This window comes from Oncorhynchus tshawytscha, linkage group LG04 (assembly GCF_018296145.1).
Source record: "Oncorhynchus tshawytscha isolate Ot180627B linkage group LG04, Otsh_v2.0, whole genome shotgun sequence".
Lineage (NCBI taxonomy): Eukaryota > Metazoa > Chordata > Actinopteri > Salmoniformes > Salmonidae > Oncorhynchus > Oncorhynchus tshawytscha.
The window spans coordinates 17,009,946-17,024,690 of record NC_056432.1 but is presented as its reverse complement, the minus strand read 5'-3'; the positions used below and the strand labels follow the sequence as shown (position 1 = coordinate 17,024,690).

At 45.3% G+C, this 14,745-nt stretch overlaps 1 protein-coding gene across 2 annotated transcripts in view; it reads right to left on the bottom strand.

Annotated features, from left to right (window-relative positions):
* The window catches only part of LOC112248220 (disabled homolog 2-interacting protein-like), a 111,650-nt gene extending 110,290 nt beyond the window's left edge, over window positions 1-1,360 (bottom strand). The window contains exon 1 of one of the 2 annotated variants that reach the window (XM_024417067.2): window positions 843-1,360. In XM_024417067.2, the coding sequence (XP_024272835.1) occupies window positions 843-882 (40 nt within the window). In that variant the 5' untranslated portion in view covers window positions 883-1,360. The remainder of the gene's footprint in view (window positions 1-842) is intronic. The other variant, XM_024417066.2, reaches the window with a different exon arrangement.
* Between the last annotated feature and the right edge of the window lie 13,385 nt (window positions 1,361-14,745).

Here is a 14,745-nt window from a genome sequence, read left to right as displayed (position 1 = left end):
TCAACTCATTGAAGTACACTTAGTTGTAGAACTTAATAAGAGAACAGACTATATTTCCAAGGATATTAAAGTTAGTGTGGTATTCTCATGACAAACTTGAAAATGGCACAGAGCCCGGCTAATAAAACGGAATAAATCCAAGTCAGCCAAGTGTGGCTGTGGAAATATTCTAAGTATTCCAAGTGGATTGCTATTTGAAACAAAGGAGAATTTCTCATCAACAGTACACTGAAAAGTTCTCCTGAAATGTTAAAATAATGTACAAGCTTTTAAGAGAAACAATCTCTGTTGTTTTCTCAAACATCTTAGTGACTCCTACACGTCCTCACACTTGAGCCGATGTGCTGCGCAGTTGTTATTTCTCAGAAGACCCAACACAGGATTTTTTATGAGTCATTCAGCCCACAGATTACAGAGTGGAAATCCAGTTCCTGCACAGAGTGTTCGAATTTATTCTGAGACAGAAAAATACCCCAGACATCACATTCTATGCAAAAACAGTAAACAGTCCAATCACTTTTTCAACTAACAATCTCTATGGACTAAAACATTCTTCCTAGTGGCGTTCAAATGGACTAAAAGTTCTTCCTAGTAAACAGTATGTTGAATACAGTATTAGAAACCCCAGGCTTCTGCTCTATCTACTCGAACAAAACATCTGATTCATAGGAATTCCACAAGCAATCTGTCTCCACAGCAAACAACCCCACTTCACCAGAACTGAGTGAGAGAGAAGCACAAAGTGAACAACTAACAATCTTCCTAACCTTAAAGCGCCCTTTGCCACGGGGACAGAAGCAGGCTTCAACAGTTTGCCTGCTTTATTAAAACGTTCTCCTTACCATTGTAGCTCTCCGGTTTGGCCGCGTTGTCCAACTCCATAACTTCACAGCACCGAATGAGGCATACTCCTTTCTGCCAGCCCTGTGCGTGTGTGCGTGAGGATGTAGAATCGAGTGAGGCACAGAAACGTATCCTCGTCTCCCGCCTGTCCCAGTGAGTAGCGCTGCCTAGTTTTGCAGGGGCAGCTCTGCTGTGTTCTGGCTGCTGCTACGCTACATCTGGCAGCTGTTCCAAGACTATGATTGGGTTGAGCTCAACTCAGGGCCTGGCTGCCAGCTTTCGCAACTCAGCTCTTAAAGACACAGCATGTTTTTTCTTCTTCTCTCCCTTTTCATCATTTGGTCACTAAACAAAACATAGCTCAGAATCCCTCTCACTTCAGTTCTCTGAGATCCTGACCAATGGCCAGTCACTTTCTCCTCTACACAACCAGGTTGCGATGCAGGGGCAACAGCAGCTAGGGGCACAGCAGCTAGGGGCACAGCAGCTAAGGGGCACAGCAGCTAAGGGGCACAGCAGCTAAGGGGCACAGCAGCTAAGGGGCACAGCAGCTAAGGGGCACAGCAGCTAAGGGGCACAGCAGCTAGGGGGCACAGCAGCTAAGGGGCACAGCAGCTAAGGGGCACAGCAGCTAAGGGGCACAGCAGCTAAGGGCACAGCAGCTAAGGGCACAGCAGCTAAGGGCACAGCAGCTAAGGGGCACAGCAGCTAAGGGGCACAGCAGCTAAGGGGCACAGCAGCTAAGGGGCACAGCAGCTAAGGGGCACAGCAGCTAAGGGCACAGCAGCTAAGGGCACAGCAGCTAAGGGCACAGCAGCTAAGGGGCACAGCAGCTAAGGGGCACAGCAGCTAAGGGCACAGCAGCTAAGGGCACAGCAGCTAAGGGCACAGCAGCTAAGGGCACAGCAGCTAAGGGGCACAGCAGCTAAGGGCACAGGAGCTAAGTGGTACAGCAGCTAGGGGCTGGAGTCCTGCATCGGATCGGATACCCACAGTTCCTGGTAGAATGAAAACATTATTTCAATCCGTGGGCTGGCTCGTGGTTCAGAACCATTACATTGCAGGTCAGAAACATTTAAAATCAAGATAATACACTTTTTAAAAACCCAGAAGCTTCATGTGTTGCGTTTTGTTTGCGAATTCCATTCTGTGAGCAGCGATGCAGACTTAAGACATCAGCCACGCTCGCATTGAGAGTGTTTGGAGCTGGGAACTACAGTATCCCTTATTTGTGTGATGCTAAAACGTTATAAATTGTCCACGCACAGAGCTTATGTTCCCTCTCCCCACATAAGTATATGACACATTGCCAAGCTTACTTTCCCTGGATACATTTTACATTTTTTCTCTACCAACTAAGCTACACGGGACTAGCCTAGCTCACGCAAAAATGTCTAGCATAGGCCTAACCAGAGAGAAATATAGGCTACAACATTATAGGGGAAACAGGTGCTGCACGAGTGAAATCCCCAGTTTGGAAGGACAATGACGAGGTAGATGGATGCACAGCTTGCACAAAGTGCAAGCAGGTAGGCCTATTTGTTTTCGATAATTCAGTTAATTATCAATTATTTATTACATTAATTCAGGCTTTTGTTCATTAGACTACAGGCAGGCCATGAAAAAAGTATAAACCGGAGCAGCTGGTAAAAGTTTGAGGAACCTACTAAATAAATGTAGCCTATTTTTGAAGCCTATATTCGAGTCTGGGAATGGTTTATTTCAATTTAAGCTATTTGATTATCTAAACAATATTGAAGGTAAAGGTCTTATTTTGTTATGTCGGCTACATGCTTTCATTAGGTAAGAAGTCTAATTAGAAGGCTCTTTCTCTCAAAGCGATTTGAGTGACACATCGCATTATAAAATGGCTTCCTTTTATCCAAATGGTGAATAGATATGCAGACAAATTAATTAATGCAGGGAAGGGGAATAGTAATAGTAGTAATAATAGCCTAATAATATTCATCATAAAGCCTACTACTCTGGAGTCATACATTTTTTTTACATAAATTAATGTTATATGACTGGTTTACGGATCAGCTCTTTGAACAATTCTATGCCAAACTGACCTATGAAGGACTCTACTTGGGGCACACCTAGGGACACTACTGTGTAAAAACAAGCAATACTAGGCAAATGTATGGATTATATTACACCAAGGAATTTCTATTTTGAGTCCTGTGGTCACATTTTGCCATTACTGCAGCTTACTGGGAAAGGAATGACTAGAAAAGGTTTGAGGATGTTCAGAGTCATTGACTGCTGAGACCTCCAGTGGTAAGGAAAGGAAATAGGCTAGGTTCACCCATGTCTCAGTAAGAGGTGCTGTTGGCTCAAAAAAGCACATTGTTTGTTTTCATACATTTTTACAATAAAATTTCAAAAATCAGTTACTCCAGACTCCATCCTTAGTCAAATGTCTAAACCAATATTTACAACAAGTAGCCTAGCTTCCGATTGTTGATTACTTTGCAATTTCTTCTTCAAAGACGGAGTGAACGAACAAGATCACATATTTTACTTGTACTCTACTGTGTTGATTGACAGGTAAGCGTTTCATCCCATAGTATAGTGGAGTGATGTGTACTCACTCAGTCTGGTAGGGTAGGAGTGGGTAGACTGTACTTACTGTTGTCTGTGGCCAGGGCTGTTTTGTCTCCAAGGGTGTGGCAGTCTCTGGGCACAGTGAGGGTATGACGTAGTAGCCACACCGTGCACGACTCAGCCCGGCGCTCCTGCAGCAGCAGCGGGTGGATCTGGGTAACAGCCAGGACAGCAGGCAATGACAACAACTTATGCTACAGTTGCTACTGGTAATAAACAATGGGACAGTTCACTCCAGGCTCCAGAAGGGTGGAATTCCACTCTCCTTAAAAAAAACTATACAAATGTAGGCCTACATGATTTCCCATCTCTTCAATCCTCACACCACATATTATTCACTATTTGGTAGGAGTTAAATACCTCTTGTTTGTCCAATAGGAGTAGCTGACAGTCGGTAACTATGCAGAACTTTGGCTTCCATATGGCAGGCTCAGTGAAAGGCTGGCCGCAGGATATCCAGTTAGTTGATGAGCTCTTCATATCTGCAAAACATGCATATTAACAAGCTATGACAGACAATGAATGTGGATTCAATTTAATTAATAGGCTTTAGTATATTTATTCCAATATGAATTACAGTACCTGTAAGTACATAGAAGCAAGTCCCTTCTATTGGAATGGATGACAAACGTGCACATAAAAAAAACATGCCAGCATCCCGGATTGTACAGTGGAGATGGGACTCATGTTAGCTCTGATAAAGAGCAAACAATCAATGCATTTTTCAGATCCCTTCTTCCGCCACATCACACAGAGGGCATCAAGCCTTATCAAATCAAGGGAATCATTCAATAACCTTCACTGTAGTATGGTGGTCTCGTACAGGCAGCACAGATCATGTCATTGCAGGCGAACGCTGTGCTTTTAGTAATCCCCACTTTCTGGGAGATTAAGGTTACATCCTCTTCGCCTGCAATGACATGATCTGTGCTGTTCACAAGTTCAAGTAGTATACTGTTTGAGGAAGAAGGATTTTGTCTCATTTGATGTTAACCTTATGATAGGCTACATCAGCATTGTCAGTAAGTGTGTGCCCATATCAGACTGAAGACATAGCAAGGCTGAGTGATTGTTCCCTCTTCTGAAGCATGGATAAGTGTCCCGTGTGTCCAGTTAAGCCTACAGCTTAGTCCTGCTTACTTTTTCTTTGTAATGGTTGCATCACTCCTGTCAACTGTGTTACTGTTTTGCATTTTAATATTGGTATTATGGTTTCATAACTTGTCAAGAAGAAAAGGAAAGACACATGAATTAGATTTTCACCTGTCATGACTCATGTGTAGCTAGGTAGCTAGAATTACTACAGCAGGAATTTTGATTTAGAGCTGGCCAAAACATTAAAAACACCTTTCTAATATTGAGTTGCACCCTCAGAACAGCTTCAATTCGTCGGCTCTACAAGGTGCCGAAAGCGTTCGACAGGGATGCTGGCACATGTTGATTCCAGTGCTTCCCACAGTTGTATTAAGTTGGCTGTATGTCCTTTGGGTGGTGGACCATTATTGATACACACGGGAAACTGCTGAGCGTGAAAAACCCAGCAGCGTTGCAGTTCTTGACACAAACAGGTGCGCCTGGTACATACTACCATACCCCGCGCACTTTTGTCTTGCCCATTCACCCTCAATGTCACACAATCCATGTCTCAATTATCTCAAGGCTTAAAAATCCTTCTTTAACATGTCTCACCCCCTTCATCTACACACTGATTGAAGTGGTTTTAACAAGTGACATCAATAAGGGATCATAGCTTTCGCCTGGATACACCTGGTGAGTCTGTCATGGAAAGAGCAGGTGTTCGTATTGTTTTGTACACGGAGTGTTTACTTCACGTGCATGGGATAACATTTTCTCAAGCATATCAACCTAGTTAGCTAGGAGCCGATTGCAAAGCGACTTCCTCCCACTTTCATCCGTACTTGAGGTTCCATTAGCTAGCTAGTTAGCTAAACACGTTTGCTGTTTTTAATTGCTACTTACCGATAACCCTCATCCAGCCTTGAAATTGACATCGTGAAAGATGGGTCACCAAATTCTGCATATTATTTCGAAGTAGAGCGCACTTTTCCCGGGGATAACGATTCAAAAATAAAGTGACGTCTCCCTCAGCTATTAATGATTGAGGCATGTAATCTACTTTAAGCATTGTTTCGCATATCACACCATGATGAATACAAATGGAAATTCAGTGTAAGAGAATAATCCGTGCGAATGTTCACTCTCACTTTTCAGGACCATCCACATGGCTTCCACAACTTCTTGGCCTCGCGCTGTGCATTTCACACTTCAAATACAAAATAAAACTTGCTGACAGAAAATAGGGCCGTGTTTTGACACAGCTACAACGTCCTTAAACACCTTAATTAAATTAAAGGATTAACTGTCTGGCATAGACCTAGGCTGTGATCAATTGTTTCGGGTTTGTTTCTCTCTTATTTACTTTTAAATACATTACTTTTTGGAAACGTTTATGGGACGTAGAAGCTAGGCGTATTTAGCCCTGCAGTAGATACACTACATGGTCAAAAGTATATGGACACGCCTTCAAAATTAGTGGATTCGGCTATTTCAGCCACAATGGTTGCTGACAGGTGTATAACACCCGCACTTCACATTGTTGCTAACGACATTATACCATAGAAGAAGACACATTTATAAAATTCAGCACACAGCCATGCAATCTCCCAACTGTAAGTGCTGTTATTGTGAAGTGGAAATACCTAGGAGCAACAACGGCTCAGCTGCTAAGTGGTAGGCCACATACATTCACAGAATGGGACCGCAGAGTGCTGAAGCGCATAAAAATCATGTACCCCAGTTGCAACACTCACTACTGAGTTCCAAACTGCCTCTGGAAGCAAGGTCAGCAAAAAAACTGTTTAGACGGGAGCGTCAAGAAATGGATTTCCATGGCCGAGCAGCTGCACACAAGCCTAAGTTTACCATTCCCACAATGCCAAGCGTTGGCTGGAGTGGTGTAAAGCTCGCCACAATTAGAAGAGGGGACCAACTCCATTTTAATGCCCATGCTTTTGGAATGAGATGTTCGAAGAGCACATACTTTTGGCTGTGTAGTGTAAGTATTCATAGTGTATGTCTTCAGACCTCTAATTTGATTGTCATTGTGACTTACAATCAGTGGTGTAAAGTACTTAGGTAAAAAATATATATGTTTTAATTTTATTTCACCTTTATTTAACCAGGTAGGCCAGTTGAGAACAAGTTGTCATTTACAACTACAACCTGGCCAAGATAAAGCAAAGCAGTGCGACAAAAAACAACAACACAGAGTTATATCAAATCTATATACAGTGTGTGCATATGGCATAAGGAGGTAAGGCAATAAATAGGCCATAGTAGCGAAGTAATTACAATTTAGCAAATTAACACTGGAGTGATAGATGTGCAGATGATGATGTGCAAGTAGAAATACTGGTGTGCAAAAGAGCAAAACAAAGTAAATAAAAACAATATGGGGATGAGGTATGTAGTTGGATGGGCTATCTACAGATGGGAAATTTACAGATGGGCTGAGTACAGCTGCAGCGATCGGTAAGCTGCTCAGATAGCTGATGCTTAAAGTTAGTGAGGGAGATATAAGTCTCCAACTTCAGCAATTTTTTTGCAGTTCGTTCCAGTCATTGGCAGCAGAGAACTGGAAGGAAAGGCGGCCAAAGTAGGTGTTGGCTTTGGGGATGACCAGTGAGATATACCTGCTGGAGCGCGTGCTACGGGTGGGTGTTGTTATGGTGACCAGTGAGCTGAGATAAGGCAGAGCTTTACCTAGCAAAGACTTATAGATGACCTGGAGCCAGTGCTCTGGCGACGAATATGTAGCAATGGCCAGCCGACTAGAGCATACAACTCGCAGTGGTGGGTGGTATATGGGGCTTTGGTGACAAAACTGATGGCACTGTGATAGACTGCAACCAGTTTGCTGAGTAGAGTGTTAGAGGCTATTTTGTAAATGACATCACCGAAGTCGAGGATCAGTAGGATAGTCAGTTTTACATGGGTATGTTTGGCAGCGTGAGTGAAAGATGCTTTGTTGTGAAATAGGAAGCAGATTCTAGATTTTATTTTGGATTGGAGATGCTTAATATGAGTCTGGAAGGGGGGTTTACAGTCTAGCCAGACACCTAGGTATATGTAGTTGTCCACATATTCTAAGTCAGAACCGTCTAGAGTAGTGATGCTAGTCAGGCGGGCGGGTGCGGGCAGCGATTGGTTGAAAAGCATGCATTTAGGGGGCCTCCCGGGTGGCGCAGTGGTTAAGGGCGCCGTACTGCAGCGCCAGCTGTGCCACCAGAGACCGGGAGGTCCATGGGCCGACGCACAATTGGTATAGCGTTGTCCGGGTTAGGGAGGGCTTGGCCGGTAGGGATATCCTTATCTCATCGCGCACCAGCGACTCCTGTGGCGGGCAGGGTGGAGTGCAAGCTAATCAAGGTTGCCAGGTGCACAGTGTTTTCTCCGACACATGGTGCGGCTGGCTTCCGGGTTGGATGGGCGCTGTGTTAAGAAGCAGTGCGGCTTGGTTGGGTTGTGTATCGGAGGACACATGACTTTCAACCTTCGTCTCTCCTGAGCCCGTACGGGAGTTGTAGCGATGAGACAAGATAGTAGCTACTAACAATTGGATACCATGAAAAAGAGGGTAAAATTCAACAAAAGAAAAACATGCATTTAGTTTTTACATGCATTTGGAGGCCACGGAAGGAGTGTTGCATGGCATTAAAGCTTGTTTGGAGGTTTGTTAACACAGTGTCCAAAGAAGGGACAGATGTATACAGAATGATGTAGTCTGCGTAGAGGTGGATCAAGGAATCATCTGCAGCAAGAGCGACATCGTAGATATATACAGAGAAAAGTCGGCCCGAGAATTGAATCCTGTGGTACCCCCTGCCAGAGGTCCGGACAACAGGCCCTCCAATTTTACACACTGAACTCTGCCTGAGAAGTAGTTGGTGAACAAGGCGAGGCAATCATTTGAGAAACCAAGGCTGTTGAGTCTACCGATAAGAATACAGTGATTGACAGAATCGAAAGCCTTGGCCAGGTCGATGAAGACCGCCACACAGTACTGTCTTTTAACGACAGCGGTTATGATATCGTTTAGTGCCTTGAGAGTGGCTGAGGTGCACCCATGATCAGCTCGGAAACCAGATTGCACAGCGGAGAAGGTACGGTGGGATTCGAAATGGGCAGTGATCCGTTTGTTAACTTGGCTTTTGAAGACTTTAGAAAGGCAGGGTAGGATGGATATAGGTCTGTAACAGTTTGTGTCTAGAGTGTCACCCCCTTTGAAGAGGGGGATGACCGCGGCAACTTTCCGATCTTTAGGAATCTCGGGCGAGACGAAAGAGAGGTTGAACAGACTGGTAATAGGGGTTGCAACACTGGTGGCGGATAATTTTAGAGAGAGAGGGTCCAGATTTTACTTGGTGACATTCACTTTTATCCAAGATGGCGTAGCAGTAAGTCGTCCTGTCTCGTCGTGTCCCTTGTATATATCGTCTATTTTTCGTTTTTTACATATTTTTCTTCAAAAACATTTTGCTAAACCTAAGCTTCCAAATACTTCCAAATACTCTCCTGCAACCCGCCTCACCCAATGTAGCTATTTTTCCTAAAGTATTTATATTTACTTCGGAACCGGAACCCCTCAACTGAAGCTAGCCGGCTAACCACCAGCTATGCTAGCGGTCTTCAGCTAACCGGTCATCAGCTAAGCTAACCTTTAGCTCGGAAAGCTCTCGCCAGCTCGAACAACGCGACTCTAACCAGAGCATAACGGACCTATTTATTTTTCATCCCCGGATTCATCCCTGGATTCCCACCGCAAACGGAACATTTCAGCTGGATCTTCACAACTAGCTATCTAGCTAAACCGCAACCCCGGATGATTACTCCTGGCTAGCGCTTCCACCCACTTAGCGTGAAGCTAGCCCGGCCAGCGCACCTGTACTACCACCGTAGCATACTCCTGGGCTACAATACCCGGGCCCATGACCGGTCTATCGATGTCACCGCATGAAGAGGAATAAACAGACTCACCCCATCGCGACGTCCCCTAAAGGCCAACTCTCTAGCCCTCGCTATCTCCCTGCTTGCTAAACTCGGCCTGCTAACTGCTAGCTTGTCTAGCCCCGGTCCGCTAACTGCTAGCTTGTCTAGCCCGGGCCTACGAACTGTTAGCTTGTTAGCACAGGCCTGCTAACTGCTAGCTTGTCTAGCCCGGGCCTACAAACTGTTAGCTTGTTAGCACAGGCCTGCTAACCGTCTGAATCGCCGCGTCCCAAACACTCACCGGACCCATATTTACTTTCTATCTCTTCTTGATTTTTAATCTGTTTATACCTTTCCGGAAACCTGCCTCACCCAATGTGATACGGAATCGCTATTATTTTTAATTTTTAGAACACACTCAAGAACCTCCAGAAGCTAACCGGCTAACTAGCTACAAGCTATTTAGTCATTGTTAACTTTTTTTTCAACCTGGATAACACTCGCCAGTCCAGCTTCCCTGCCCCATCCACCGCTGCCCCCTGGACACTGATCTCTTGGCTACATAGCTGATGCACTCTGGACTGTCCATTAATCACGGTACTCCATTCTGCTTGTTTATGTTTTATCTGTCGGCCCCGTTGCCTAGTCAACGCCATTTTACCTGCTGTTGTTGTGCTAGCTGATTAGCTGTTGTCTCACCTACTGTTTAAGCTAGCTTTCCCAATTCAACACCTGTGATTACTGTATGCCTCGCTGTATGTCTCTCTCAAATGTCAATATGCCTTGTATACTGTTGCTCAGGTTAGTTATCATTGTTCTAGTTCACAATGGAGCCCCTAGTTCTACTCTTCATACCCCTGATAACTCCTTTGTCCCACCTCCCACACATGCGGTGACCTCACCCATTACAACCAGCATGTCCAGAGACACAACCTCTCTCATCATCACCCAGTGCCTGGGCTTACCCCCGCTGTACCCGCACCCCACCATACCCCTGTCTGCGCATTATGCCCTGAATATATTCTACCATGCCCAGAAACCTGCTCCTCTTATTCTCTGTCCCCAACGCTCTAGGCGACCAGTTTTGATAGCCTTTAGCCGCACCCTCATACTACTCCTTCTCTGTTCCGCGGGTGATGTGGAGGTAAACCCAGGCCCTGCATGTCCCCAGGCACCCTCATTTGTTGACTTCTGTGATCGAAAAAGCCTTGGTTTCATGCATGTCAACATCAGAAGCCTCCTCCCTAAGTTTGTTTTACTCACTGCTCTAGCACACTCTGCTAACCCTGATGTCCTTGCTGTGTCTGAATCCTGGCTCAGGAAGGCCACCAAAAATTCAGAGATTTCCATACCCAACTATAACATCTTCCGTCAAGATAGAACTGCTAAAGGGGGAGGAGTTGCAGTCTACTGCAGAGATAGCCTGCAAAGTAATGTCATACTTTCCAGGTCCATACCCAAACAGTTCGAACTACTAATTTTGAAAATTACTCTCTCCAGAAATAAGTCTCTCACTGTTGCCGCCTGCTACCGACCCCCTCAGCTCCCAGCTGTGCCCTGGACACCATTTGTGAATTGATCGCCCCCATCTAGCCTCAGAGTTTGTTCTGTTAGGTGACCTAAACTGGGATATGCTTAACACCCCGCCAGTCCTACAATCTAAGCTAGATGCCCTCAATCTCACACAAATCATCAAGGAACCCACCAGGTACAACCCTAACTCTGTAAACAAGGGCACCCTCATAGACGTCATCCTGACCAACTGGCCCTCCAAATACACCTCCGCTGTCTTCAACCAGGATCTCAGCGATCACTGCCTCATTGCCTGTATCCGCTACGGAGCCGCAGTCAAACGACCACCCCTCATCACTGTCAAACGCTCCCTAAAACACTTCTGTGAGCAGGCCTTTCTAATCGACCTGGCCCGGGTATCCTGGAAGGACATTGACCTCATCCCGTCAGTTGAGGATGCCTGGTCATTCTTTAAAAGTAACTTCCTTACCATTTTAGATAAGCATGCTCCGTTCAAAAAATGCAGAACTAAGAACAGATACAGTCCTTGGTTCACCCCAGACCTGACTGCCCTCGACCAGCACAAAAACATCCTGTGGCGGACTGCAATAGCATCGAATAGTCCCCGGGATATGCAACTGTTCAGCGAAGTCCGGAACCAATACACGCAGTCAGTCAGGAAAGCTAAGGCCAGCTTCTTCAGGCAGAAGTTTGCATCCTGTAGCTCCAACTCCAAAAAGTTCTGGGACACTGTGAAGTCCATGGAGAACAAGAGCACCTCCTCCCAGCTGCCCACTGCACTGAGGCTAGGTAACACGGTCACCACCGATAAATCCATGATTATCGAAAACTTCAATAAGCATTTCTCAACGGCTGGCCATGCCTTCCGCCTGGCTACTCCAACCTCGGCCAACAGCTCTGCCCCCGGCAGCTCCTCGCCCAAGCCTCTCCAGGTTCTCCTTTACCCAAATCCAGATAGCAGATGTTCTGAAAGAGCTGCAAAACCTGGACCCGTACAAATCAGCTGGGCTTGACAATCTGGACCCCCTATTTCTGAAACTTCCGCCGCCATTGTCGCAACCCCTATTACCAGCCTGTTCAACCTCTCTTTCATATCGTCTGAGATCCCCAAGGATTGAAAGCTGCCGCAGTCATCCCCCTCTTCAAAGGGGGAGACACCCTGGACCCAAACTGTTACAGACCTATATCCATCCTGCCCTGCCTATCTAAGGTCTTCGAAAGCCAAGTCAACAAACAGGTCACTGACCATCTCGAATCCCACCGTACCTTCTCCGCTGTGCAATCTGGTTTCCGAGCCGGTCACGGGTGCACCTCAGCAACACTCAAGGTACTAAACGATATCATAACCGCCATCGATAAAAGACAGTACTGTGCAGCCGTCTTCATTGACCTTGCCAAGGCTTTCGACTCTGTCAATCACCATATTCTTATCGGCAGACTCAGTAGCCTCGGTTTTTCGGATGACTGCCTTGCCTGGTTCACCAATTACTTTGCAGACAGAGTTCAGTGTGTCAAATCGGAGGGCATGCTGTCCGGTCCTCTGGCAGTCTCTATGGGGGTGCCACAGGGTTCAATTCTCGGGCCGACTCTTTTCTCTGTATATATCAATGATGTTGCTCTTGCTGCGGGCGATTCCCTGATCCACCTCTACGCAGACGACACCATTCTATATACTTTCGGCCCGTCATTGGACACTGTGCTATCTAACCTCCAAACAAGCTTCAATGCCATACAACACTCCTTCCGTGGCCTCCAACTGCTCTTAAACGCTAGTAAAACCAAATGCATGCTTTTCAACCGATCGCTGCCTGCACCCGCATGCCCGACTAGCATCACCACCCTGGATGGTTCCGACCTTGAATATGTGGACATCTATAAGTACCTAGGTGTCTGGCTAGACTGCAAACTCTCCTTCCAGACTCATATCAAACATCTCCAATCGAAAATCAAATCAAGAGTCGGCTTTCTATTCCGCAACAAAGCCTCCTTCACTCACGCCGCCAAGCTTACCCTAGTAAAACTGACTATCCTTCCGATCCTCGACTTCGGCGATGTCATCTACAAAATGGCTTCCAACACTCTACTCAGCAAACTGGATGCAGTCTATCACAGTGCCATCTGTTTTGTCACTAAAGCACCTTATACCACCCACCACTGCGACCTGTATGCTCTAGTCGGCTGGCCCTCGTTACATATTCGTCGCCAGACCCACTGGCTCCAGGTCATCTACAAGTCCATGCTAGGTAAAGCTCCGCCTTATCTCAGTTCACTGGTCACGATGGCAACACCCATCCGTAGCACGCGCTCCAGCAGGTGTATCTCACTGATCATCCCTAAAGCCAACACCTCATTTGGCCGCCTTTCGTTCCAGTACTCTGCTGCCTGTGACTGGAACGAATTGCAAAATCGCTGAAGTTGGAGACTTTTATCTCCCTCACCAACTTCAAACATCAGCTATCTGAGCAGCTAACCGATCGCTGCTGCTGTACATAGTCTATTGGTAAATAGCCCACCCATTTTCACCTACCTCATCCCCATACTGTTTTTATTTATTTACTTGCTCTTTTGCACACCAATATCTCTACCTGTACATGACCATCTGATCATTTATCACTCCAGTGTTAATCTGCAAAATTGTAATTATTCGCCTACCTCCTCATGCCTTTTGCACACATTGTATATAGACTCCCCCCTTTGTTTTCTACTGTGTTATTGACTTGTTAATTGTTTATTCCATGTGTAACTCTGTGTTGTCTGCTCACACTGCTATGCTTTATCTTGGCCAGGTCGCAGTTGCAAATGAGAACTTGTTCTCAACTGGCCTACCTGGTTAAATAAAGGTGAAATAAAAAAATAAAAAAATAAAAAACTTTTACTTGAGTAATTTTCTATTAAGGTATCTTTACTTTTACTCAAGTATGACAATTAGCTACTTTTTCCACCACTGCTTACAATCACGACAGAACTGATCAGTCACTGGATCTAATCGGGCGTCAAGTCTCCATCTGTTTCATGCTATTATGCTGCCCTCTAGTGCCAAGGCTAGTGGTTGAAAAATAATTGTCTGTTTCAAGAAAATGCACTAATAATTTTCACTAGTTACCAGTTTAATGATAAAGGCAGTGGGGCAACTTTCACTGGGGACAGGGGGATATGTCCTCCCGACATTCGGAAATTGCATTTTTGTCCCCCCCAGTTTTATCATTGGAATGTGATACAAAACTAGGCCACGATGTATTCTAGGACCTTGCGGACACCTCTGATGGGTCAGGTAGGCTGTTTGGAGTGTTTATCAGACTGGATTAAAAAATAATTCTGTCCCACCCCACTTCTAAAACCACAGTTGTGCCCCTGATTAGAGGTCACGTGTTTTAGGTATACCAGAATGCATATACAATTAAACAGTAAACTGACGGGAATGTTGAGAAACATTTCATAGCCTACTCTTCATGTAATATAAGCAGATGAACATCTAGTTATCTTTATAGTTGTGTCGTTAATATGGTAAGGTGACACTGGTGAGGGTCATGCATGTTCCTCCAAGGATGTTTGCTGTGTAATCATGTGTAAAGTTGATACTGTCAATCTCATAAGTTAATTTAGTCTCTTTCTGTACATTCATTACGGGCTCCTCTAACACTTCTCTACACATGCTGCTCTGGAAAACCACCAGGCTTGGTTTTAGTAATGCTAAAGACTTTTTGAGTACTGAACAGATGTGGATATGGTTTTAAGATGATGTACCATTTTACA